This window comes from Lynx rufus, unplaced genomic scaffold, assembly GCF_022079265.1.
Source record: "Lynx rufus isolate CCGP_SWC_20201006 ecotype Redwood Valley unplaced genomic scaffold, mLynRuf1.p SCAF_15, whole genome shotgun sequence".
NCBI lineage: Eukaryota > Metazoa > Chordata > Mammalia > Carnivora > Felidae > Lynx > Lynx rufus.
Window position 1 is genome coordinate 23,137,539 of NW_025814829.1, and position 27,096 is coordinate 23,164,634.

Genomic DNA, 27,096 nt, shown 5'->3' on the forward strand with positions numbered 1-27,096 from the left:
CTGTAAACTACTGGAAGTCCCCCAGCACATTACCAAATACAGTAGAAAGGAGTCAGTGGACCACGTACCGACAACGGCAACACCCACCCCGGGTGGAGAAGTCAGATATGTGCTTGAACAGGACGTGCCTGGGGCTGGCCTGTTCCTGAACCCCCATGGCCCCATCCCTGCTTTTCTGGCCCTCCCGTGGCTCTGATCAGCTTCTGCCAGGCTCTGCATTTTTGTATCTTTTTCTCATTGCGTGGCCCCCTTGTCTTTAAAAGGCTAAATGCTCTGTACTAAATTTGGTCACACAGAGCTCCAAGATTCCCTGGAATGTCCTCAAGTTTCAAACAGCTCTGACAGCGAGGCAGGCCCGCCCCCCCTGTGTGGGGATTGGCTTCCCCTTTCGGGGCCAGGCCGTTGTCAAGTCTCATTGGCGGCTGGTTAGACCAGCCAGGGTCCACTAGCCCTGGGCTCGGAGCTAGCTTGCAGTTAACGCTTCGGCACCTGTGGCACCGCAGGGCAGGGCGGAGGAGCCACCGTGTCCTCGACCAGCTGGGAGTCTGCTCTCAAGCCCACTCTGCTCCGTCTAGGTCAGCTCCGCGCCTCCCCCTCGTCGCCCACCAGGACTCCAGCAGCCCCTGCAAGAGTCCCAGCGCACCTTGCCAGGATGTCTAAGGTAGCCAAGTATCGCCGGCAGGTGAGTGAAGACCCCGACATCGACAGCCTGCTGTCCACCCTGTCTCCCGAGGAGATGGAGGAGCTGGAGAAGGAGCTGGACGTGGCGGACCCGGACGGGAGCACCCCCGTGGGGCTGCGGCAGAGAAATCAGACGGAGAAGCGGTCCACGGGCATGTACAACCGGGAGGCCATGCTCAGCTTCTGTGAAAAGGAGACCAAGAAACTTATTCAGAGGGAGATGTCCGTGGATGTGAGTGAACCATATGCTAGAGGAAAGGGGGGAGGGAGGGGTGGGGCGGGAGACCCTAACTCGCGCCTCGGATGCTTCTCTCCTTAGAGCAGAAGGTCTTGTTGGCAAAAGATGTGATGCTTCGGAACCAATTACCATCCGCTGAACTGGCAGCCGTGAACCTCTTACCCCTTGTTTCGGTTTAAAGCACAAATTGGCCGTGTTAGCAGAACTCACCATCCCACAACAGCAGATAGGGCCACTAGGAGAATGGGAGCTGGAGAAAGTCCTTGAAGCGTCCATTGTCGAGATGACACCCTCTTTGTCCCCGAGCACTTTTTTTTCCTTCACATTCATTTCCTCCGTTGTGAGGATGGGCAGAGGATAGACTGATGCTCGCGGTCTCTTGGCAGCCACCCCAGGAAAGCAAGTCAGGCCCTCCTTGCAGAACTGCTGGTTTTTAAGCCCTCTGGGCGACTCGTGGCACGTGGACCATTTGAGGAGGCAGGGGCAGATGGGCCTCCCACGGCGATGGGAGACGGGTGGGGGTGGGGTCTGTGAGGTGGGAAATGCATCTTAACCTGATGGCTTCTGTTTCGCTCCCAGGGGAGTTGGGGTTTGCACTTCCTAGAGGGGCATCTTGGAGGGGGGGGGTCCCCTCCTTTTGGTAGTAAGCCCTTTTACAACCAGCCAGGCCCCTTTGGGGGAGGACAAGGATATTTCCCAGCAGGGTTTTGCCATGAGGAGGGGACAGAGGGGAAGCATCTGCCCACACCCAGGACGGGCTTAAGCAAAACCTGCTTCCTCTTTTCCTGGGTTGGCGTGGAGAGTTCTTTTTTCACCATGTGTTCATATGTGAGTTTTCTGGGGAAAAACTAGACTGGTCTCCACCTGAGCGTGGCTCTGTAGAACCCCCGGCCACGGCAGAGAGTGTCTGGTGGGGAAACGGTCTTGTCTCTGCACCCATTCTCTTCTACTCAGTACCTACTGGCCACGTCTCTGGTACCTTGTCTGTGACTTGCGGATTCTCGCATGAAAAAGTTCAATCTCAATTCTCGTGCGCTGTTTTACATCTGTGGAAACCAAGGCCCAGAGCCTCAAACGCCATGTTCATTCTTGCACAGGAAACGAGAAAGGCAGTATTATCTCCTGGAACTTCTGTACCATGTCTGGCTGGGTAGGAGATTGTGCCGGACGCTAGTCGCAGAGCACGTTTGTGGGCACAGCCCTAGCTCCTTGAGTGAAGGGATGGGGGTGGGAGGGATGAGGGAGAGTGAGGTAGGGGAGCTGGACCTCTGCCTCTATCTCTACCTCGCCGGGCCCGTGTTTAAGCCTTCACCAAGAAGTTGGGAGTGAGGGAGTCAGAAGGCTCAGAAATTCACTATTCTGTGGGCAAGGTGATAGCCTCGGATACCACTCGGTTGATGATGAACAGACACTAGAATGCTTATGGAAAACAAGGAAAGGATAGAGGGGACTCCCCGTGAGGGCCTGGTACCTCAAGATGCCTATCAGGACACGTAGGGAAAGCCAGGCAGTGCACCCCAGGCTTTGGCACCTCTGTAAATCCCCCACGTGGACCCCCAACCCTTCTCTCCCCCTGCTCCTAGTCACCAGGCTCTGTGCCCAGTGGCTTCTGGGATGCAGAAAGATACTCCTGAGGCTAAAGTCAAATGCAGAACATTCTTAATCCCAAAGCAAGATGCTTAGGCTAGGGAGAGTGCGAGGGACTCTTATACTCTGGGAAATTTCATTCTCAAAAGGCTTCTTCCTCAGCCAACTGAAACCATGGCATGCTTCTCTTCCCCAGCCCTACCTCCCTCACCCCTGCCAGGGGCACACTTGTTTCTGCAGGCAGAGCCCCAGTCAGGAAACAGAGGGTGGCGTGCATGCGTGTGTGTGGTGTGCAGACACACTCACACAGGTGTACGTGAGATGGTATGAGCTGACTTCAGGGTCATTTTTCCCTTGTAGGGATAGGCTGTCCTCACTCTTCCTCATCCAGTCCAAGGGCATATGTTGGCAGAGTGGCTGGCTGGAGTTCAGGGTACATCCCGAGCCATGGGCATAAGTCATCTCTGTAAATCTGGATGAAAAAGTGGCTTCTTTTAGGGGCGCCTGGGTGGCTCAGTCGGTTAAGCATCCAACTCTTGATTTCAGCTCAGGTCATAATCTCATGGTTTGTGAGATCGAGGCCCGTGTCAGGCTCTGTGCTGACGAGACTGCTTGGGATTCTCTGTCTCCCTCTCTCTGCCCCTCTCCCCCACTCGTGCTCTCTCTCCCTCTCAAAATAAATAAATAAGCTTAAAAAAAGTGGCTTCTTGGGGCGCCTGGGTGGCTCGGTCGGTTGAGCGTCCGACTTCGGCTCAGGTCATGATCTCACGGTCCGTGAGTTCGAGCCCCGCGTCGGGCTCTGTGCTGACAGCTCAGAGCCTGGAGCCTGTTTCAGATTCTGTGTCTCCCTCTCTCTCTGCCCCTCCCCTGTTCATGCTCTGTCTCTCTCTGTCTCAAAAATAAACGTTAAAATAAATAAATAAATAAATAAATACTTAAAAAAATTAAAAAAAATTAAAAAGTGGCTTCTTTGGCACCATTAGGAAGCTAGTGAGTGTGTGATTAAGAACTTGGATTTAAGTGCCAGAAAAGCCTGGTTTGAGTAGCAGCCTCTCTTCCTGTCTGTATAACTAAGTAACTTACAAGTGACAGAACCTGTCTTCACTTCCCTCAGCTACAAAATATCCAGCCCATAGGACTGTTGTGAAAACGGAAAGGATAATAATGTAAAGCACTTAGCACAGAGCTTGGCGTGTAATAAATGCTCAATAAATGGCGCTATGAAGTTATTAATTCATTAATTTCTACCCCTGCCCAGCTCCTGCCTCCTTTAGTTCCTGGAGGGCTGAGCAAGCCAAGTGTGTCTGTTTAACTAGTGGCCAGAGTAGACAATAAACAAACATACCTTGGGTGCTCAGGCTGGGGGGCCTTTGATATCACAAACACAGGGCAGCTCCAGGTGGGGCTCCCGGCTGCTGGACTGGCTGTGGCTCTCACTGAGAGTGGCCTTGCTCCCCGTAAGGCACTAGAAGTTAGTTAAAACAAAAGAGTAACTGTGAGCCTGTTTCGCTTGACTCAAGAAAGCACAGCAAAATGAGCATTTACTGAGAAACTTCTACATGCTAAGCATATTCACCCTTTCTTTTATTTAAACTTCCCACTTCTTGGGAGATAGGTCTTTTTATTCCCATTATACAGAGCATTATACAGAGGCTCAGAGAGGTTGAATAACCGCCCTGCGTTCACATAAGCAACAAGTAGCCTGCCCAGCTTTAAGGACTACGCTTCTTCCTCCCTGCCACACCAGGGTACGGAAAAAGGCAGTCATGCCAGCCCCTGTCCTGAAGAATTTATAATCTCATTAGGATCACAAGACACACACATACAGAAGCACCACAGAGGTGTTACAGAGCACCGACCACGTATTCATACGTTGTCGTAGAAGCACTGGGCTATCACCTAGTCTAGTCTGGCAGAATGTTCATACCTGCCCCCAAGACTAGGAACATAAATATTAACGCCAAGTGTGGATTCGGGATTCAAACTGTTAGAACCAAGTGTGGATTAGGAAAGTTAATCCTGCCCAGATATTGGATGGCATTAGGAATTTTTTGTTACCTCCTTTTAGGTGGGATAATGGTATTGTGGATGCACTTTTTAAAGAACCCTTGCCTTTTAGACATGGATACTGAAATATTTACGGGAAAAACTGATAAGATATGAGGGAATTGGCTTTAAAATAATGTGGGCAAGGGAAGTGGGTCGGGGAATAGATGAAATGAGATCATCCGCCAGTTGATAATTGTTGAAGCTGGGTGATGTGAAGCTGAGAGTGGAAGGCAGGCCCAGTTTGGGTCTTCAGCTCTGGTTTCTCTGGGGGAGGAGCTCCAAGATTCATACTCTGGCTGTCGTGCTGGAGGGGTGTAGACTGTGGAAGGGGCCTCAGATGGCTTCTCCCTCATGGGATGGAATACTACGGGGCTGTCCGGGATTGGTTTACACCCTCCTTCATGAATACTCCTCTCCCCAGGCCACCCCCGTGACCCCTTCGGGTCTCAGGTACAACTTCCTCCAGGTAGCCTTCCCTGACTGCCAGGCAAATTTAGGTACCATGTCTGATCTGAGCACTCCAGTACCTCTCTGTACCAGCCCCATCCTGTTTTCTTATATCTCTTCCTCGCCAGCTTGTGTGATTCTGGAGGACGAGCGCTAACACAGGGCCAGGCACAAGGTGGGCCCTCAACCTCTGTCTGTTGAATGAAGGTTCGGAGCAGGAGGTGGGGCTTGGCAGAGCTGACCCCTGGCTTCCCTCCTTCCCTTTAAAGGGGCAGACCTCTCAGCCCGTGTGTTCTGCCCCAGTCCTCCAGGGACTCTCCTTCTGCCCAGGTGGAAGACAAAGCCCCTGGGCAGGTGTGTAGCCAACAGTTCAGTGAAACCCTTGTGCTTGGCTCAGGTTTCAGGAACCTGATCCCAGCAGGTCAACTCATGTGTTCTCTTTCCTTCCCAAGTGGGAAAGAAAATCTCCAGCCTGTCTCCCCTGTCCTTCTCCCTGGCGTTACCAGGGGCTGGGGATTAGCACCTGCACCCAGCCAGGAGCAGGGGCAGCTGACTTGGGTGGGGGGTGAAGGAAGCTCTTTCAGGTTCTCCCTTGAGAAGCTAACCAGAAGCACCCCACTAGCCAGTCGCTGCTGGGCCTGTGCCTCCTGACCTCCCCCTTGGGTCTCTGGCTCACACAGCCTCGCTGTTCCCCTCCCCTACCAGTCCCAGTTCACGACCCAGTGTCCATGGCTTCTCTACAGGGATGGGGATGCCCGAGGCCGGTGGCACTAACCCTCAGATTGCCCTTTGCAGAGGCCTGGGCCCTATCAGGAGTGCACTGGGCAGCACGGCTCCACGATTAAGGAGATTAACCCCGACTGGTACACACCCAAAATAGCCCTGGAGGCTGGGGTGGAGAGGGCAGAAGAGGTGAGGGGGGCCTGTTGACCTGGGGAGGCAAAAGCAGGCACCCAGGGAGGGTTGGACAAGTTTAAAAAAATCTCTCCCTGGAGTTTGAAAGAGGCCTCCGTCTAGAGTTTGAAAAAGTAGTTGATCAAACAACTAAGTGTTTGAATTGTTGTTCTTACTCATATTTTATAAACTGGCTTCTGTACGCAGAGACTATCTGACGAATTTTAAGCAGTGAAACACCAGTGCCTGCTCCCACCTTTAGCACTGCCCCCAGTGCTCACCTTTTCTCAGAGGACGGTGGGGAGAAGGGCTCAGGTGGGTGGGATGCGTGGCAGGAGGGAGGCAGAACAGATAGGAGCAAGGAAGAGATGTAAAAATGAAACAGCTCAACAGTGAGTGGGAGATGGTCAGGGGAGAGGCAGTCAGTGGATGGTCAGGGGAGGAGTATGAATCCCACTGACCGAGGGGAGGTTGCCGCTGGCATCTGGCAGGCTGGGGGCTTCAGGGTCCCCATGGTGAGGCAGGAGGAGGCACATCTGAGCAGACATCCAGAGTGAGGACAAGGTCTTCATCTAACCTGGCTGCCCTCCCTCAGCCTCTTTCTCCCCAAGAGACTCTGGAGTATCCGTATCAGACAATGTCAGTATAGCACAGCTGGGCCCACGGTGCACAACGCCTGAATGAAGTGCACTGGGAGAGCCGCAGAACACAGAGGGGTCAAGGGCACTGTCCTTGGAGATCTAAAGTCTACATGCATAAAGTCCACACACACACACACACACAAACACACACACACGGCAGTTATAGCAACAAAGCACAATGAATGGGGAGGGGGGGCCAGGGGAAGAGAAGCTGATATCCATATGCCTGCCAAGTTGGATAAACAAGAATATCCTGGGCAATAATACAGAGGCCTTTCCAGATCGGGCTGTGCTTTCTTGTTTGTTAGACCTCCTTTGGCATAAGCAGCAAAGAAAGAAGGGGTCTAGATTCTGAGTATCAGTTCCCCTAAAGGGCTCGCTTCACCCCCGGGGGCAGTGTGGGGAATAGAAAGCCTAGGGGTGTCTGGAACCAGACAGGATCAGGTCTGATTCCACTTCTGCCCCCATCGTCTGAGCGCGTTACCTGAAGACGGGGATCAACTTTAGAGTACCTTCTGGACCCAGTGGCATTATTAATACCATCTCATTAACATAGCTTCTGGAGGCCCCATTGCTCTACTGACAAGTGGGAAGGTGGCATCAATCTTGAAGGGTTACTGTGCGGATTCAATTGGCTAAGGTACTGAAATTGTCTGGCACAGCACGAGAGACTTCTCCCCACCCTAAATTCTTCAGACTTTATACTTGTGTAGATGCCAAATCAACCTTTTTTTTTTTTAAAGCTTAAGGAAGAAGGCGGGCTTATTTAGTTACTTCCTGCCTGGCCCCCTTCCCTTGATTTCTTTGAGCCTAATTTATTTAACGCCCCAGGCGCCAGGGCTCGCACTGGGTGGCTGGGTTAGAAACATTGCAGAATCAAGGGAGATGGAGTGGGGGAGGGTTCGGGACTGGTGAATTCTCCTTGTCTGCAACTTCTGTGAGCTCAGCAAGGCCTAAGCCACTTTGGACAAATTCGGCTCCACCTGTCTCTGGGGTCCGCTGCAGAAATGACCAGCGGGGTTGGCGGGGCGCTGCTGATGACAGCAAGGCCGTGAGCCTGCACACACCCCCACACTCTCACCTGCCTTCCCTCAGGGAGGACCCACGGGCTCCGCAGGGGGTCACTTCCTCAGCCCTTCCTTCCAGATCAGGCCAGCAGGGCCAGCATTACCATTTCCACCCCACACCCCCACCAGAGGTGGACCGCCCTGGGGGCAGAACTTCTAGTGAAGCTCTGGCTACAGAATGTATTGAGTCTGGTGCTTAGAATAGTGTTGTCAAAAGCCAGCTAGACCTGGATTCAAATCCTGCCCTGCTGGTTGCTGGCTACGTGACCCGAACAAATTACTTTACCGGAGTTTCCCCATCTTTAAAATGGAAATAACACCTAGTCGTAGGATAGCTGTGAGGTTGAAGCAAATAATATATACAAAGCAGGCAGCAGAGTGCTGGGTTGGAATCCTGGTAGTGAGGGTCCCCAAACTTGAGTTTCCACCCTTCCTTCCCTCACTGCTGTTCCCTCCACCCATTTCTATTCTCTGCATTCTTTTTCTAGTCAGGACTTATAAGGAGGGAGGAGGACTCCATTAGACCATTAATTCTCCAACTATTTAGTAAGTTTCTATTATATTAGGTGCTTCCCAGGCGCTGGGATAGAGTAGAAAAGAAGACAGATGAGGTCCTTGCCCTCACGGGGCTTCTGTTCTAATGGGTGAGACAGAGAATACATGTACCTAAGTATATACATGACATATAACATATACACATCACATATAACATATATGTTACAGACATGTAAGGAAGAATGCACTTTCAGGAAAGGGTATATGACAATCTCCTATAAGGTAATCAGAGACGATACTGTCCAAGAGGTGGCATAGAAGGACCTGGAATGGACTGAAGGAGCCAGCCATTAGGAAGGTCTGGAGAAAGCTTTCCAAGCAGAGGGAAGAGCAAACAAAAAGGTCTGGGTAGGGAAGCAGGTTTAGTATGTCAGAGGAAGAGTCAGGCCAGTGTAACTAGAGCAGGGTGAGCAAGGGGCGGGCGGGGGAGGTTGGAGGAGATAAGGCAGAAGAAGTAAGCAGGGTTCAGATAATGGAGGGCCTTACAGCGCAGCAGAGGGAATTTGAATTTTTCTTCCAAGTGCCATGAGACGTCATTGGAGGGTTTTGAGCAGGGGAGAGATGTGATCTGACCTAAGTTTTTAAATTTTTTTTTTTCAACGTTTTTATTTTATTTTTGGGACAGAGAGAGACAGAGCATGAACAGGGGAGGGGCAGAGAGAGAGGGAGACACAGAATCGGAAACAGGCTCCAGGCTCTGAGCCATCAGCCCAGAGCCCGACGCGGGGCCCGAACTCACGGACCGCGAGATCGTGACCTGGCTGAAGTCGGACGCTTAACCGACTGCGCCACCCAGGCGCCCCTGACCTAAGTTTTTAAAAGGATCTATCACTCTGCCAGCTTTGTGATGAATAGACAGTATGAGGGCAAGACTGGGGGAGAAGGGAGACCAGCTGGAAGGGTGTTGCAGTAGCTCAGGCAGGAGGCCAATGATGGTTTGGGGAGAAGTGGTCAGATTTAGGAAACACCTCAAAGGTAGCACAGACAGGACTGGCTGACTTACTGGGGGAAAAGAGAAGAGTGGGGGGCCCGGTCCTGCCTGAGCTATTGGGTAAATTTGGTGCCATTTACTGAAGTAGGAAACAATAGGAGTGGCTTGAGGAGATCAAGAATTCTGATCTGAACAACTTAAGTTTTGGTAGATGTCAAAGAGGAAGCGTTGGATTGACTGGGCATGTACAAGTCTGGAGCTGAGCGGGGCAGTGGGGCTAGAGATTACATTTGGGAGCCATCAGTATATAGACAATACTTAAAACCATGAGCCTGGAAGAGATCACATAGGGAGGCAGTGTGAATGAAGAGCAGAGGACCAATGACCATGCCCTCCATTGCCCCAACATTTAGGCATTGGAAGAGGAGAAGGAGCCAATGAAGGAGACAGAGAGGTGGGAGGAAACTCAGAGTGGTTTCCAGAAAGCAAATGGACAGGGGGCTTACAGGAGAGAGCATCCACCGTATCCTTTCTTGGTAAGAGGTTTAATAAGATGAGAACAGAGAACTGACCATGGTAACAGGAAAGATGGAAGCCATTGGGACCTCGACAAGACTGGGTTCACTGCAGTGATGAGTGGACTCGAGAGAGAATGGTCAGTAAGGGCTGGAGATAGAGAATACAGACAAGTGTCTCTTTGATTTTTTTCTAAGTTTTGTTCTAATGGGAAGCAAAAGTAGGGTGACAGCTGGAAGTAAATGTGGAATCAAAGGGGGGTTTTTTTAGAAAGGTGGAAGATGATAGAATGTTTATATACTAATGGGGATCGTTCAGTAGAGAAGGAAGCTTCAATGGCCCTGGAAAAGGAGACAAAACAGGATGGATTGCACTGGAGTAGAGGGGTTGGCCCTAGTGGCAGGTGGTCACCTCTTATATCTGGAGGGAAGGTAGTGGAGACAGGTCCAGATGCAGGCAGGTTGATAGATGGGGTCGGGGGAGAGGAGGTTGGTCTGTTATGTGTTGACACATGCAAGTGCTCCTCCAGGAGGACCACCCTGGCAGTCGTACATTGGCTGGATTGTAGCAGGGAGACACTTAGGAGGCTGTGGCAGCGGTCAGAGGTTGAACTTCAGGTCACAAGAAAAATGCTCCGTGCTCCCTGGGTGAGGTAGAGAAAACACGAAAACACTTCCGGATATGAAATCTGGCGTGTGAACAGTCAACAGACAACAGCCAGCTGCCAGAGCTGCTCGAAAATCCAGTAGATTTTCACCTCCAGTGCATCGATCTTCCATCCCCAAGGCCACCCTAGGAGGAGGGAGCACACGGGTCCCTTCCTAGGACACAGCTGATGTGATGGGACAAGCCCTGGGTTTGCGAGGCAAGCCAGGGGGCCTGGGGCTCACTCCCGGCTTGACTATCAGCTGCGTGGCCTCGGACAAGCATTTAACATTTGTCAGCTTGCTTTTATTTGTATCCTTTAATGCTTTGTCTGTGTCTCATTTTGTACTTGACAATAATGGATTTTTTTTCCCTACATTGTTTTTATTGAAATATAAAATACACAGGGGCACCTGTGTGGCTCAGTCAGTTAAGCATCTGACTTCTGCTCAGGTCATGATCTCATGGTTTGTGAGTGCGAGCCCCACACCGGGCTCTCAGCTATCCGTGCAGAGCCCACTTTGGATCCTCTGTCCGTGTCTCTCTCTGCCCCTCCCCAACTCTCTCTCTCTCTTTCTTTCTCTCAAAAATGAATAAACACTAAAAAAAAAAAAAAGACAGAGAAAGAAAGAAAGAAAGAAAGAGAAAGAAGGAAAGAAAGAAAGAAAGAGAAAGAAAGAAATAAAAAAGGAAAATAAGTACAATACAGACAGAAAACCATCTAGGGGCACCTGGGTGGCTCAGTCGGTTGAGCATCCAACTTTGGCTCAGGTCATGATCTTGCTGTCGTGAGTTCGAGCCCTGTGTCAGGCTCTGTGCGGACAGCTCAGAGCCCGGAGCCTGCTTCCGATTCTGTGTCTCCCTCTCTCTCTGCCCCTACCCCACTCATGCTCTGTCTCTCTCTCTCTTTCTCTCCAAAAATAAACTTAAAAAAAAAGAAAGAAAACCATCTAAAACACAAACGTAGAGCTTCATGAGTTCTCACCAAGTGACCAAGAAGGAGACCAGTGCCATCACTGTAGTACCCCTACCCACCCTCTGCTTCCTCTCCAGCTCTACCCCCTTCCTCCCTGTCACAGGAACCCCTGCCCTGACTTCCAACTCCATAGGTTAGTCTTGCCTGTTTAAAAATTATATATACACATATAAATAATTCATATTATTTATATATATACACAGATATTTTATATATTGTTTGTATTATATATAATATATATAATCATGCAGTAGGTGTTCTTTTGTATTCAACTTCTTTCACTCAGCTTTATGTTGGTGACATTCAGCCACGTTGTCTGCAGCATTTTTTTCCACTCTCACTGCCATAGAGTATTCCGTTGTACGAATATGCCATAATCTATTTATTATTTCACTATTAATGGACATCTGGGTTGTTTTACCATTTGGGGCTATTACAAACAATGCTGCTGTGAACATTTTAATACATTTTGGGGGGTACATTTTTGACTTCATTTGAATCTGGCATGTCCTAGGAGTGGAATCATTGGGTCATAGAAAATGCACAGCGGACTTTTAATTTCTTCACCTGTAAATAGTGGTGATCCTACCTAATTTGAAGAGTACAAACGTTTGGAGAAGCTCGTGACATAATGACTTGCAAACAGTAGGCATTTAATAAAGTGGGGGCCACCATCATTTCTAATGGTGTCCATCTTTGGGAGCAACTAGAATGCTGTCAAGGCCTTTGACCACGCCCTGCCTGCTGTCCTCCTGACCCACACTATTACGATTTGCGCTTCACTAACACCCAGGTCAGATTCCTCCACCCCAGGACTCTGACTTTCCCCAAGACCGTGGCTTAAAGTTGGATCCCACTTCATGGCCTCTTCCTATCCTTAGCCTCACTGACTCTCACTGTGGACAACTTCTCAATTTTCAGACCCTTCCTGCTTTACTTAGTTTTCTGTTTAGTTTATATCTTACTTTGGTCATTCTCCATATTCAGCTCAGTTCTCATGCCTACACCTCTAACCTTTTATCACCCCCAGCCTGGATGAGCATGACCATTTGGCTTCTCTACTCTGATTCTCACACTGCTGATTAGACCTGGAGAAAACAACACAGCCATACATACTGGTGCTCCTATGCCAGGGGCACCTGAGTGGCTCAGTCAAGCATCTGACTTCTGCTCAGGTCATGATCTCACAGTTTGTGAGTTTGAGCCCTGCATCGGGTTCTGTGCTGACAGTGCAGAGCCTGCTTGGGATTCTCTCTCCCTCTCTCTCTCTCTCAAAATAAATTAAAAAAAAAATAAATAAACGCTATGCCAGGCCCTCAAGGCTGCACAGAAAACCTCTACATGCACCTCTTTTTCTCTAAAAGTTAGCCTTATCTTTATAAACTCTTCTTGTCCCACCAGCTCTCTCACCCTATGATGCAGACCTAGCATCATATTTCACTGAGAAACTTGAAGCCATCAAGTGAGAATGCCTTCAGATTCCTCTTCTGCTACTTGAAAATGTATAAGCGTTCATATATTCAAGCTTTCCCCCTTCTCTCCCATCCTTTGGAAAAGCTATCCCTCTTCCTGTCCCAGGCCAGTGCCCCCACCCACTTTTCTCTTCTGTCTCCTCAGGGACCCTTGCTCCCTTAAACATCTGTTTTCTCTGAGTCTCTCTCTCTCTGTCTCTCCCCTCCCCTTCAACATTCCTTCCTACTGGCTCTTTCTCTTCAGTTCCTACCTTCTCTCCTTTCCTTTGTGGCCAAGCTGTAGGAAATAGTATCTACACTAACTCTCACACCACCCGCCCCTGCACTGACATCAGCCTTGGTAAGGTCTCCAAGGGCCTCTTTGTTGCTTACCCGAGGGACACTTTTTTAGTCCTTACCCTGTTTGTTTACTTTGTAATATCTGACCACTCTCTCCTTCTTAAAATACTCACTTCCCTTGGTGCCAAGACACCACACTCACCTACCTGGCTTTCTCTCTCTCTAGCTGTTCCTTGTGTCCTCTGAGAGCAGCTCTTCCTCTGATGCCTCCATATTGTTTCTCAGGGCCGTGCCCTCCCTATGGCATCTTCGTGGCTCCCCTCATCCAACCCCACGGATTCAGCTACCACCCATATGCTCTATCTCGATCTATGGCCTAGATCTCTGTTTTGAGTTCTAGATCATTCACTTGCCTCTTGGACTCCTCAAATGTCTCAGATTCAACTCGTCTAAAAATAAATTAATCATAGTCACCTCACCCCACCCCTAAGGCTGCTTTCCCTCCTGTATTCTATACTTGGGTAAATAGAAGTACACCTAGGTCGTAACTCTGGGGATTCTCCTGCCCTAACCCTTCTCAGTATTTCCAAACTCTCCTTGGTGACAGAATCCTATTGATTCTACTTGTTCGACCTCTCTTGACTCCACCCCTCCTCTCTGTTGTGCTTCTGCTGTCACCCGTATCACTTATCAGCTATAAGAATGCCGTGACCTCCCAGTCTCTCTTCTCGCCCCATTGCAATCCATCCTTCCCACAGCTGCCAGTGTCTTATTATAAAATGAAATCATGATCTTGACACTCCCCTGCGTAAAAGCCTTCAGTTGCTCAACATAGCTTCCATGATCAAATTCACACTCCGTAGTATGGCTTAGAAAGCCCTTGGCAACCCAATGCCTCCCTATCTCTGTAGCTACTAATACTCTTCTCCTTGACTTTTACCCTTTGCTACAGTTACACTGGACCATTGGTTCTCCAATGGTGCCATGCTTTATCTTGCTTCTTCCATGCCCTTGCACATACCATCAGCTCCATCTGGGAGGCTGGTCCCACCTTGGGCCTAGCTAATCTGGATTCCGCTTTCAAGCCTCGGCTCAGGTGACAGCTTCCTACTTCCCCAATCCCTCCAGTCTGGGTTGTGTGCTCTACCTCTGCGTTCACAAAGCACCATCTGTCTGCAGCTTCTGTCACTTTCTATACCGTACACGCTTAACACATTGTTTAGGCATTGTCTGTTTCTGTGCTTTCCCCAATTTCTTAAGAGCAAGCCCTGACTCTTTTTTATTTTAAAGTTTATTTATTTTGAAAGAGAAAGCGAGAGAGAGAGAGAGCGTGTGCGAGTAGGATAGGGGCAGAGAGACACAGGGTGAGAGAGAATCCCAAGCAGGCTCCACACCTCCAGCACAGAACCGACTTGGGCCTCAATGCCATGAACCATGAGCCATGAGATCATGACCTGAGCTGAAATCAAGAGTTGGTTGGTCAACCGACTGAGCCACCCAGGTGCCTCTAGGCCTGACTCTTAAGGCCTGACTCTTAGTCATTTCCATACCCCAGCAGTGAGCACAGTGCCTGGCTCAACAAACGTTGAAGAAACAAAGGACAAATAGTTTGCAAATACCATTCTTGTCATACTTGATTGAATCTACAGAAATTATGAATTCATCTACACTCTTCTGAGACAACTTGAAAATATGATTTTGGGGGTGCCTGGCTGGCTCAGTTGGTAGAGTATGTGTCTCTGGGTCTCAGGGTCATGAATTCAAGCCCGACACTGGGCATAGAGCTTACTTAAAAAAATAATAATCATAACTAAATAAAAAAAGAAAATATGGCTTTATGTCCAAAGCCTCAAATGAAAGGCAATTTGGCAGTGATTTTTTTCCCCCAGTTTCTGTAAACAACCAATTAACTCAGTCCAAAAGTTTACACTCTGGGATCTGAATTGTTGGGATGGGTCATTGCCATAGCTCCCTTTCAGTTTGTTCTGGACAGAATGAGCCTCAAGGACTCATTTTTAACTTTGTCCATTTTTTTCTTCCTTTTCTTGTTCTTCTCTTTCCCAGCTCCCCAGGGATCTGAGATTATAGGCTGACATTTTTAGCTTGACCCAATCAAGTTCACCCATGATCTCAGGGGCCACAGATATACCCTAAAGAGGATAGTAATAATTTATTCTATATACAGCCAGCTGAGGCTTGTAGCTCCCATTATTTGAATTCTTCCCTAGAATGTCTGGAGAAGGGGTGCCTGGGTGGCTCAGTCAGTTAAGTGTCCAACTTCAGCTCAGGTCATTATCTCACAGTCCATGAGTTTGAGCCCCACGTTGGGCTCTGTGCTGACAGCTCAGAGCCTGGAGCCTGCTTCCGATTCTGTGTCTCCCTCTCTCTCTGCCCCTCCTCCACTCGTGCCCTCTCTGTCTCTCTGTCTCTCTCTGAAAAATAAACAATAAAAAAAATTTTAAAAAAGAATGTCTGTAGGAGTTCAGCCCCTTCGCCTCTAGATCTAGAAAAAGTAATTGGCTTCTCTTGAGAGCTTGCTATAAGCACGTATCTCTTTGGATCCCACACATACAGCAGGGAGAGACATCTCGGGATTCACAGAGCCCCCCGCCCCGCCCCGGCTTTGGGAGGTCCGGTGTCTGGATATGTAGATACGATGACCCAGAGGGTCTGATATACCAGTTCCAAGGCCATGTAAACACAGACTTGCCCTACTGAAGCTAGAACTGTGAGGTTGGAACAGAGGTGGAGCAGCGCGAGGATTAGGTCCTTGTTGACAATCTGCTTTCTTTCAACCAGGGCTCTGCAAGAGAGTAAAGCCCTGCAGAAAATTAATGGGGTGGTTATTTCCTCAGTTCCCCCAAAGATGCTACATAGCGGGTCCCATCCTAGATATACAGGAAAGAAATCAACTCATTACATACAATGGGTGCCTTAGAGCATTAAAGGCTGAATCTTTCTCCTGGAACCCCAATTGACAAGGGGTGACATTGAGCTTCTTGATCATCCTGCCCCTACCAAGTTTTCCCAAGATGGCTCATCTCAACTACTCCAATGGCAGCATCACTTGCACTTCCTACTTAGTGATAAGCTGCCTGTCCCTGGTCCTTTACTGCATTGGAACACATAATGTATCCCAAATCACCATGAGTATGTTTATTTATTTATTTTTTTAATTTTTTTTCAACGTTTATTTATTTTTGGGACAGAGAGAGACAGAGCATGAATGGGGGAGGGGCAGAGAGAGAGGGAGACACAGAATCGGAAACAGGCTCCAGGCTCTGAGCCATCAGCCCAGAGCCTGACGCGGGGCTCGAACTCACGCACCGCGAGATCGTGACCTGGCTGAAGTCGGACGCTTAACCGACTGCGCCACCCAGGCGCCCCACCATGAGTATGTTTAATAATGACCTCAGAGTACTGAAGACTTAAGTGTTCCAGTGGGTCAAGGAGATTTTCCCTTCCGGTCTCTGTAAACCTTGCCTTAAAGGCAGGAAAAGGGGGTGGTATATAAGCATCAAGGTGCTATTTCTAGATGCACTTCCTTCAAAAAATAATTTATAATTAGGGGTTTCCGCCACTATCTGAAAGTAGGGTCTGCCTATGAAATATTTTGTAAGCTGAAATGGCATAAAGCAAAAAAGCACTTACCATTAATTTACACGGAAAATGTTTTGAGCATTCCCAGACCCCCAAAATAACCTCTCTTAGGCTTTTCTGATACCTCAGGACACATCTCGCCATCGGACACACAGAATAAGTGGAGATAGAGCCCGGATGCTCACAAAGTTCAAAGCTCTTGCGGCTGGATGCTGAGATGCTAAGGGTAGTTCCTGGGGCAGGAGGTGGGGGAGGGGGTGCGGGGAGGGGGATTCTGGCTGCTGGTGGAGGGGCGCTGCCTCTGTGAGTGCTCCCTGCAAAACCAACGCCAACCGCTATTTTTGTTTGTCTCTCTTTTTTTTAAAGTGAAAACCCTCTTCAGATTTCTCTCAATTACAGAAAACAGGAACTAATGCAGAACTTGTAAAAGCAAAGTGGCATAACGAAAACTTTTGAAAAGGGAGGGATACCTGTATAATGTGATAAGGCTTATTATAGACAATATACAAAACATAGGGAAAAATACCCAACAATTCTGTTTCATGAGTTAAGGACATTAGCCACTGTCAATTTTTTGAGTGTATGCTTTTTCTAAAACAATGTTTATTATTTATTTTGAGAGAGAGAGAGAGAGAGAGCATGCAAGCAGAGAGAGAGGGAGACGAAGAGAGAGAATCCCAAGCAGGCTCTGCACTGTCAGTATGGAGGCAGACATGGGGCTTGAATTCAAGAACCATAAGATCATGACCTAAGCTGAAATCAAGAGTCACAGATGCTTAACCAACTGAGCCACCCAGGCATCCCGAGTATATGCTTCTATATGCACTTTTCCTGTTATAGTTGAGGTCATTGTATACATTCACACAGTCACATAAATGGCGTTGCTTACTTTTTTTTCCTTATAGTGTAGTCATTTTCCCATGTCACTGAAAATTCTTCCTAAACATCATTTTCAGTGGATGTCATCATAGTCCATCATATGGCTGGGTTGAGCCATTTGTCTATATTTGGACACTTACATGGTTTCTGATAAATATATTTTCCAAGCCTCCAAACAGATTCCCAGAGCACAGGCCCCTTCCCTTGGCCTTTGGAGCCCATCCCCAAAGAGGCGGAGCCAGCCCCCCAGGATGATAAATGGAACTATTTGTTAGCACACTGTGCCCCAGCCAAGACTCACGGCCAGCTGGGGGAAACAAAACTCCGAAAGGAGACAAGAGACACACTGGATGCTGGAAAGGAAGGGACCGATGATCACTCACAGGACCAGACATGAAGCTACACACGTTATTTCCTGTGGATCAAGTTCCTGATGTTGGGACATCGGCCAAACAGGGCAAACCTCCACCCCCCCACCCCCCCCCCGTGGCTCCAGGAATACAGCAGTTCGAGAGCACACCCTGAATGGAACACGTGTGCCTGGCTTCCCCTTGTCTTGGGAGGAAGGAATTGTTACCACTTAAAAAAAGAGAATCACAGCTCCAGCCCGGAAAGATTCCAGATGTAGGGAGGATGTCAAACGGGGGAGTTTAATTAGTCCATCCTTCAGCTTCCAGAGGGCCTTGCCCCAAAGCCAGTCAGAAGTACCATAGACAAAACATAATACCTGGTTATGAGGCAATCTTTTTCTTGCCCAAGAGAAGTAGAGCATCTTACACCCAGTAGCCTGGAGGTAGGCACTCGGTTGCTTCCATCTACGCAGTCTCACTCAATCCCCCCACCAGCCTCCCTAAAGCACCGGCTTGACAGATGAAGAAACAGAGACTTAAAGAGGTTACCCCCAGCTGGTGACCGAGGAAGGTCTTGAACTTTCTTCTGAGACTTCAGGTTACCACAAACTGTAACTTAGGAGGGAAGAAAAATCTGTCTCTCAGGCCTTTCTTTTGGACCTCCACTTGAATGGGAGATGCGTTTGTTCATTCAGCATTGATGAAACATCCCGTGCACACATTTCCAGGATAGGTGCTGTTCAGTCCTGGTGGCCATCGTGGCAGCAGCTCTCTTGTCACCGGGCCGCATCCTGCAAACACTCTGTGATCAGAGGTGGGCATGGCCTCCCTGCCCTCAGAGAGACCCCAGGGAATGGCTGTCAGGAAGCACCCCTGGCTATTCTGGGGTGGTTCCTTCTTCCATCCTGCAGGACCCTTGTGCTCTGGCTCCCTTCACCCTTCTCCCTAATGCAGACCCCAGAGACCCGCTCACCTGGCTTCTCTCTTCTCTTCAACATCGCCACCCCCTTTCTCCCTCAGGTTCTTCTCCCCAAGCCTGGCTGTGAAAGACACTGTGGTCTTTCCAGCTTACCTCTTCCTAAAGACACCAGAGCCAGTCACACAAACCCTTTATTACTTAGGGTTTTTGTCGTTGTTGTTGCTCATCATGCAGGGAAATAAAGAGAGGAAAACACAACTGGCCCAAATGGGAAGTGACCATCATTCTAGATCAGAACTGTCCAATATAGTACCCCTGGCTACGTGTGGCTATCGAGCATTTGAAATGTGGCCAGTCTGAATTGGGATGTGCTATAAGTGTGAAATGCACATCAGATTTTAGAGTTGGCTGTAAAGAAAGAATGTAAAATCTTATTAATCATTTTATAATGATTTTACATTGATTATATATGGAAATAATATTTTGTATGTTTTCAAAACATTAAGTTAATTTCACTTGTTTTTACTTTAGGACATTTAAAACTTTAAGTTTTTATTTATTTATTTTGAGAAAGAGAGGGAGGGAGAGAGACAGAGCACAAGCAGGGGAGGGGCAGAGAGAGAGAGAGAGAGAGGGAAAATCCCAAATCCCAAGTAGGCTCTGCCCTGCCAGTGCAAAGCCAGACATGGGGCTCAATCCTGAGCCAAAATCAAGAGTCTGATGCTTAACCAACTGAGCCTCCCAGGTGCCCCTACTTTAGAACATTTAAAATTACATATATAGCTCACATTATATTTCCACTGGGTAGTGCTTGTCTACAATATAGTATTTCCAACCATGGTCTCTGGCATATAGGTTTTGGGGTTTTTAGTTTGTTTTTCTTTTTTACCTTCAGTTCTATATTTAATCGTTATTCTTTAGAAAGTAAAGCAAGAGAAGATAAGCACAGTGTGCAAAATAAGATTTTGTTTAGTATGACCCTTCAGTCGTTGTGTAATTAAGACTAAAATCTCTCATTATCTTAAAATTGTTTTTATTAAGATAAAATTCACATGCCACAAAACTCACCCTTTTATTTAAAAAAAATTTTGTTATGTTTATTTTTGAGAGAGAGAGAGAAAGAGAGAGAGAGTGGGGAAGGGGCAGAGAGAGAGGGAGACACAGAATCTGAAGCAGGCTCCAGGCTGCGAGCTGTCAGCACAGAGGCCGATGCGGGGCTCGAACTCACAGACCGTGAGATCACGACCTGAGCCAAAGTTGGGCACTTAACGAATGAGCCACCCAGGTGCCCCTAAAATTCCTCCTTTTAAAGTGTGCAATTCAGGGGCTCCTGGCTGGCTCAGTGGTGGAGCATATGACTCTTGATCTCAGGGTTGTGAGTTCAAGCCCCACATTGGGTGTAGAGATTACTTAAAATGAAATCTTAAAATAATAGTAATAATATTAATAATAAAATGTGTGATTCAGTAGTTTTTTAGTATATTCACAAAGTTGCACAATCAACACCGCTACCTAGTTCCAAAACATTTTAATCACCCTCAAAAGAAACCCCATTCCCTTTAGCAATTACTCCCCAGTTCCTCTCCCTCTGCCCCAGACCCTGCAACCACTGATCTACTTTCTGGCTCCATGGTTTGCCTATTCTGGACATTTAATAGCAACGAAATCCTATAATATGTAGGATTATAACATGTAGGATATAATATGTAGGTCTGACTTCTTTCACTCATGATATCTTTCAAGGCTCATCCATGTTGTAGCGTTCTTGTTTATGGCTGAGTACCATTCCTTTGTATGGACCACAGTTTGGTTAACCACTCAGCAGTTGATGGATGTTTGGGTTCTGGCTCAGGGTACAGTTCTGGTTCCATCTCTTACCATCATTTCCTCAGCCCCTCTCCAGTTACAAAGAACTTCCTAACCATCGCTGGATGTCTCGTGCTCCATTAAATCATATGTTTTGCTTGTTTTGGTCCCTCTGCTAAGAAGGTCCCTCCCTTGTCTCCTATGCCCAGCTGACCTCCTCCGAAGCTTTACTCCCACCTCCTCTAGGTTCTCACCTCCCACTGTGTATTCACTGGGTCCGGTACTTTGTAGAAGCCACTTGACATCCTTGACATCCTAACTTGCTGCCTCTCTTCCCCCAACATCTTGACTTCCCTTTCTTTCCCCAGTGGAATGAGCAGCCCCACCTCCCAATTCTCCTGGAGCTTAAGGATTCAGCTTAGTGCTCAGGCTATTCCCTAACTCTGACTGATTCCCCAGCGTGCTTTGTCTCTCAGTCAACAAAGGGAACAGCCCCTCTGTGGCCTTGGCACATCAAGAACCTGTGCCTCCTCAGGCCTTGGCTGTTGGAAGGAAGCTGCATTGGGAGTTGTGATGACCCGGCAGCATGAAAGGAAGAACTTTCCAGAACAACTAACCTGGAAAAGGGTAGCTCAAAGTGTATCATTTTACTAGGGAAAGAATCCCCAGGAAAAGTCAGCAGTGGGTGGAACCAACAGTTCCCTCTTCTTTCCTGTCCCCTCCAGAGACTTCAGGATACTCTAGGGAAGGCCCCTCATAATAGTTTAGTGGCCAGGATGGACAGAGGTGGACTGGAAGGTTGGATGTGAGTGGTGGCTCCCTAGAGGTTTCTGGCAGGATGCCAGAGAGGTGTATCCTCTACTCTGCCCTGTCCAGTGGGCATAAAGGTCTAGAACGCATACCTCCCATATTTGCAAATTATCTGAACCTGAGAGAGACAGTGAGCTTTTAAGCAGCAGAACCAAGATCACCCAGAAAGTTCTAGTCAGGCCAGAATGATGGGCTCGGTCTAACAAATGAACTCTTTTAGCCTGGAGAGGGGCGGCCTTGCTGTGTATGACCCCAGGGATATCACCGGAACCAGAAGGGCTTTCTGAGTCAGCTTTAAAAAAGAAGAAGGCTTGGCTTTTTCAGGAAGAACTGAGCTCCCTGTTCCAGGAAGTATTCAAGTACAACCTCTTTGGGGACACTGTAGGTAGGGTTGAAATACTTTTTCTTTTCATCCAGCAAATATTTTTTAAGTACAAAGCACTCGGCCAGCCCAGGTGCTGGGGACAGAAAGAAAGGACTGGTCCTGGCCCTCAAGCTGCTCACCATCTAGTCCAGTGACAGGCGAGTAAACTGTGCAGAGATAGCTGGCGGGGTGGGGGCGGGGGGCGTGTGGTTTGCCAGCATAGATGGGGAGCTCCTCACCCCGGGCCTGGATGAGGGCCGGTGAGAGGGCCCTCATGCTGAGTGTTGATGGGCCATGAAGATGAATTACTATTCTTAATTTTTTAGGTAAGAGAATGTATTGTAGCTATTAAAAAACTTTTCTGTCTTTCAAAGACACACACACGGGTGCTTCGGTGGCTCAGTTGTTTGAGCGTCCGACTTCGGCTCAGGTCATGACCTCGCAGTCCGTGGGTTCGAGCCCCGCGTCAGGCTCCATGCTGACAGCTCAGAGCCTGGAGCCTGCTTCAAATTCTGTGTCTCCCTCTCCCCCACTCATGCTCTGTCTCTCTCTCTCAAAAATAAATATTTTTTAAAAATTAAAAAACACTTAAAGGGACACATGGAAACATTTATGAATGAAACAATATACCTGGGATTTGCTTCAGAATCATCTGAGGATGGGAGAAACGTGGGCGGGCGGGCATACAGATAAAGCAAGATTAGCCAGATGTCGGTAACTGTGGAAGGTGGGCAATGGGTACCCTGAGGCCCATTATGCTGTTCTGTCTAGTTTATATACCATTGAACTTCCCCATAATAAGAAGTTAAAAATAAGATGGCGGAGAAGGCAAGGAGGAGGCAGAGAAGGAGAACGAAAAGGGCGAGGCAGGTGAAGGAGGGCAGTGGCCGTTCTGGGGGCAGGAAGCACGGACATGAGCACAGAGAGACCAGAGCGGCGCACTTCACTATGACCCTGGTGCAGGCGCAGAGGAGGAGGGAGGCGGGGGCAGGCACGGGCCAGATCACGAAGGGCCTTGCGTGCCAAGTTAAGAAGTCTGGACTTCCTCCTGAAAGCCTGGGAGCCACCGATCGGGTTTCTGTTTTACAGAGATCTCTCTGACTACAGCGTGCAGATGTCTTGACGAGAGAAGGAAGACACGAGGCAGGGAGACTAGAGAGGATGGTGGCCAGGCACAGCAGTGGAGGAGGGGTGGGGAGAGGCTCGCCTGAGATTTACTGGGAAGGTGGGATGAAGGGAGCAGGAAGAATCAAGGCCGGAGCCACGGCGTCTGGGGAGTTGGGGCTGCCTTTCCCGACCACGGTGAAAGCAGGAAGGCAGGGATCCGCTCTACCCCTGACATCCTCTGCTTCTGTTTCTCTACGAGGCCCAGGACTGGCTACAGAATTCTCAGGACCTGGTGTAAAATTAAAACATGGAGCTCCTTGTTCAATAACGACTAAGACTGGGGCGCCTGGGTGACTCCGTCGGTTAAGCGGCTGGCTCCTGATTTTGGCTCAGGCCACGATCTCACGGTTCGTGAGTTCGAGCACCATGTCCGGCTCTGTGCTGACAGCATGGAGCCTGCTTGGGATCCTCACTCTCCCTCTCTCTGCCCTTCCCTACACTCTCTCTCTCAAAATAAACGTTAAAATTTTTTAAAAAATAATAATAATTACTAAGACTTTCAGGACGGTGACAGTAGAGCGTTAAACCAGGCACATGGCCCTTTTGAGCACCGGGCCCTGTGCAGCTGCAGAGGCCACATGCTCATGAAACCAGTCCTGATGAGGCCACTGTATGCAGCCTCCTCTGTTTAGAACAGGCCAGAGGGTGGCTGTGTGAGAGCCAGGCCTCCTGCTCTTGGCCCCAGGCGGCAAGAGGACAGCATGTTCCTCCTGCTACCCCCTGGGACCTAAGTGGGACCCAGCGCTCTGGGACAAACAGCTTACATTTAAGCAGCTCTTTACAATGTTTTCCAGCCTCGCTTGGGTTTTTGTCTGTGCTGGGATGAAGTGAAGAAGCAGAGAGCAGGCATTTCAGAGCGCGGAGCGCTAAAGGGACTTGTTTGTTTCCACAAAGAGATTTCCCAGCTTCTCCAAAAATGGGGTTTGCTACAAGCTTCCCAGTATGAGTCACCAGACCAGTTGGCAAAACACTTAGGTCTGCAGAGAGCACTGGAGCTGATCCTTCATCACAGAGAAGATCCACAACAAGACTCCTCAGCCCCTGGAGATGCGTTCTTTATGTCTTCCAAACAGAAACCCAAACGGTGCTGCCTGGGAAGGTCTGGCCAGCACAAGCCATAAAGCGATGCCTTCACCTTGAACCCTGCTCCCCACCCGCCTTCCCATTTTTCCCCCTGGCAGTAAAATGCCCACACCTTTGGCGGGAGGAGTAAGGGTCTTGGGGAAAAGTAGGTACTTTCCACCCTCCCTTGCTTGCTGGTGCCTCTTGGTGGCTCTTCTTGGGCTCCTTGGAGGGGAGCAAGAACCACGGAGCCACTCCTCACTGTCCCAACTTCTCCTCTTTTTTTTTTTTTTTTTAAATTTTTTAGTGTTTATTCTTGAGAGAGCGAGAGAGAGAGAGACAGAGTGCGAGCGGGAGAGGGGCACACAGAGAAGGAGACCCAGAATCTGAAGCAGGCTCCAGGCTCTGAGCTGCCAGCACAGAGCCCAACGTGGGGCTGGAACTCATGAACCATGAGTTCATGACCTGAGCCGAAGTCGGACGCGTAACTGCCTGAGCCATCCAGGTGCCCCCCATCTTCTCCTCTTTAATATCCTTTTCACGAGAAAACTTCACCCTTAAAGACTTAGAGCAGACAAGAATCACCATAGTCTCTGGCAGAATTCGGTGAAACATTCAGTGCAAAAGCCCAACCACCCAAGTTTGCACATCCCTATTTTTTCCAGAATATTCCTTCCTTCCCATTCGCTTATAAAGGCAATGCAGAAACTGCAGTGGATGGCATTTGCTCCCCATGCGAAGTCTTGGTCTTGAGCTGGACTGCATCAGAAGATGTCATTTCCTGGGTTCACAAACACAGTATCCTTTTCTTAGCCACCACTCCACGCCAGTGGAGATCGTCCTGGGAGGTAAAAATGAACTGTGGAGTTTATGTTTACACTGGAGTTGGAGGCGGTGCCTGAGACTCTTCTGGCCCTTCTGCTTGGCACTAATATTTATCACCGGGCTGACTTCGAAACCACTGGAACAGAACCAGGCAAGGGTCAGGCTCCATGGCAGGTCCTGGCACAGCCTTGCTGGGCTGCATGGTGGGGTATCACCCCCCACCTTTCTGTCCCCTCCCGTCTCTTCCATCCCTTCTCCCTGCTGCTGGCCTGAGGGGTCATGGTTTTTCTTTTTTTGCTATGAAACAGAATTATTTAAAGACAATTATTTGTTTTTTTATAAAACAACTTTTCATTTTTCTGATCATAAAAGTAATCCAGATATTAGATATCTGGGTTTTTTTATTTATTATTTTGAGACAAAGAGAGCGCAAGTGGGGAGGGCAGAGAGAGAAGGAGAGAGAGAATCCCAAGTAGGCCCCGCACTGCCAGAGCAGAGCCCGATGCGGAGTTCGAACTCACGTACCGTGAAATCATGACCTGAGCCAAAATCAAGAGTTGGTCACTTAACCAACTGATCCACCCAAGCGCCCCTAGATATCTGTTTCAAAAGCAGATTACTATTCACTTCAGACTCCAAAATATAATCCAGTTGAATTAAAGATCTAAGCTAAAACATCTTTAGGTTAAGGATTAGGGTAAGAATTTACCAGAAAACTGAGGGAGGACGAGCCTTCCAAGTGGCGAGAACATCACTCCAAAGACTCCCTACAAGAACCGAGAGAATCGAGCAGGGCTGAGCGGCAGCGTAGGACGCAACGCTGAGAGAGGGCAGTCAGCAGCCAGGTGGGAACGGACCGTGGGAGTCTAGACTTTATCCCAGGGGTGCTGGAGAACCATGGAAGGTTTCAGGCAAAGAAGTGAATCGACAGATCTGTGCTTCAGCAGAGTCGCTGTGGTTGCGGTATAAAGACTATCCTAGAGGAGGTCAGCAAGGCCAGGGTGAAGGTTGCTGCAGTAGCCCCAGTGACAGGTGACAGCCACCTGGATGAAAGTAGCATCAGTGAGGATGAGAGGAGGGACTGATGGGAGTGGTGGTGAGGAGGTTGCATCATCTGTGTGTAGGAGATAAGGGGATAGATAAAACCATCTTTTATAAAATCGGTTGATTTCACAGCCTCTCCCCAAATCCCTTGGGATGGCGTGAGTGCAGAGGGGTCCACATCGCCTCTCCCCACATACTCCTCCCATCCTCTTGCCTTCAGGACTTCTGACTTGAGTCACCAGGTGTTTGGAAGAGCCATTCACCAAGACAGGGAGTGGAGCAGGAAAGGGCATGGTGGTGGGAAGCCAGGGGGATCTCAGTTTTTAAGATACGTGGGGACAGACATGCCAGGAGGTATAACAGACAGTTGGATACGAGGGTCTGAACCTCTGCAGTGGTGCCCAGCCCAGGAATACAGCTTCAAGAGACATCAGAACACAGAACACAACTCATGCCATCAGAATAAATGAGGTCACCCAGGGAGAGGGCCTAAAAGTGAAAACAAAGGAGGCTCAAAATCAGACCTTGAAAACACCCACATTTAAGAGGCATGCAATTCCCAAGCAATTAAACAAGATAAAGAATACAAATGTAAACCTGATTTAGCAATAAGGGGGTCAGTAATGATCTGGATGAAACTAATTTCTGCGGAATCTCGGGGCTGAGGTGAGAGTGTGTTGGATCCAGGAATGAGTAGGGACTTTACAAGAACATTTTGGGAAGTTTGGGTATAAAAGGCTATTGGTACGGGGCAGCACCCAGTAGGACTGGGGGGTCAAGGCACAGATCTGACTGACCTGGGATGTGAAGGCCACGGGAGAGAGTGTGGGAGCCAGAGTCCACGGCACGGTGAGCCTGGAACAGGAGGACAGGTGCTTCGTCCTTCCCAGGACTGGGGCAAGGATGGCAGTGAGTTGGTAGGAGAGAGATGGTGGGAAGTTGGAGAATTCCCACAGGCTGGTTTCTGTTGATTCCTGGGAAGTGAGTAGGGGAGATGATCCGCTGAGAATGGGCGGAGTGGGATGAGAAACAGAGGACAAGGAATCTGAGAGCTTCGAACAGGTGCAGGTGGGAGAACCAGGAGAGAGCTGTAAATCTGGGAAACCAGATCATGACAGCTAACTTTTACTGCCAGCTTCCAGTGCCTTCGGCTCTGCTGCAAAGGCCTCGCGCGGAACACTTCACTGAAGGCTCCGAACCCTGTGAAGGGTTACGATCCCCACATTGGCATAAGGGCAAACACTAGAACCTGGCATTCTAACCCTAGTGCTAGGGCTCGGCATTGATGTCAC

General features: G+C 48.9%; 1 protein-coding gene across 1 annotated transcript in view; it reads left to right on the forward strand.

Moving 5' to 3' along the window:
• Nucleotides 1-652: 652 nt before the first annotated feature.
• Nucleotides 653-27,096, forward strand: part of LMOD1 (leiomodin 1) — a 43,935-nt gene continuing 17,491 nt past the window's right edge. The window contains exon 1 of the mRNA XM_047076445.1: nt 653-913. Coding sequence (XP_046932401.1) covers nt 653-913 — 261 coding nt within the window. The remainder of the gene's footprint in view (nt 914-27,096) is intronic.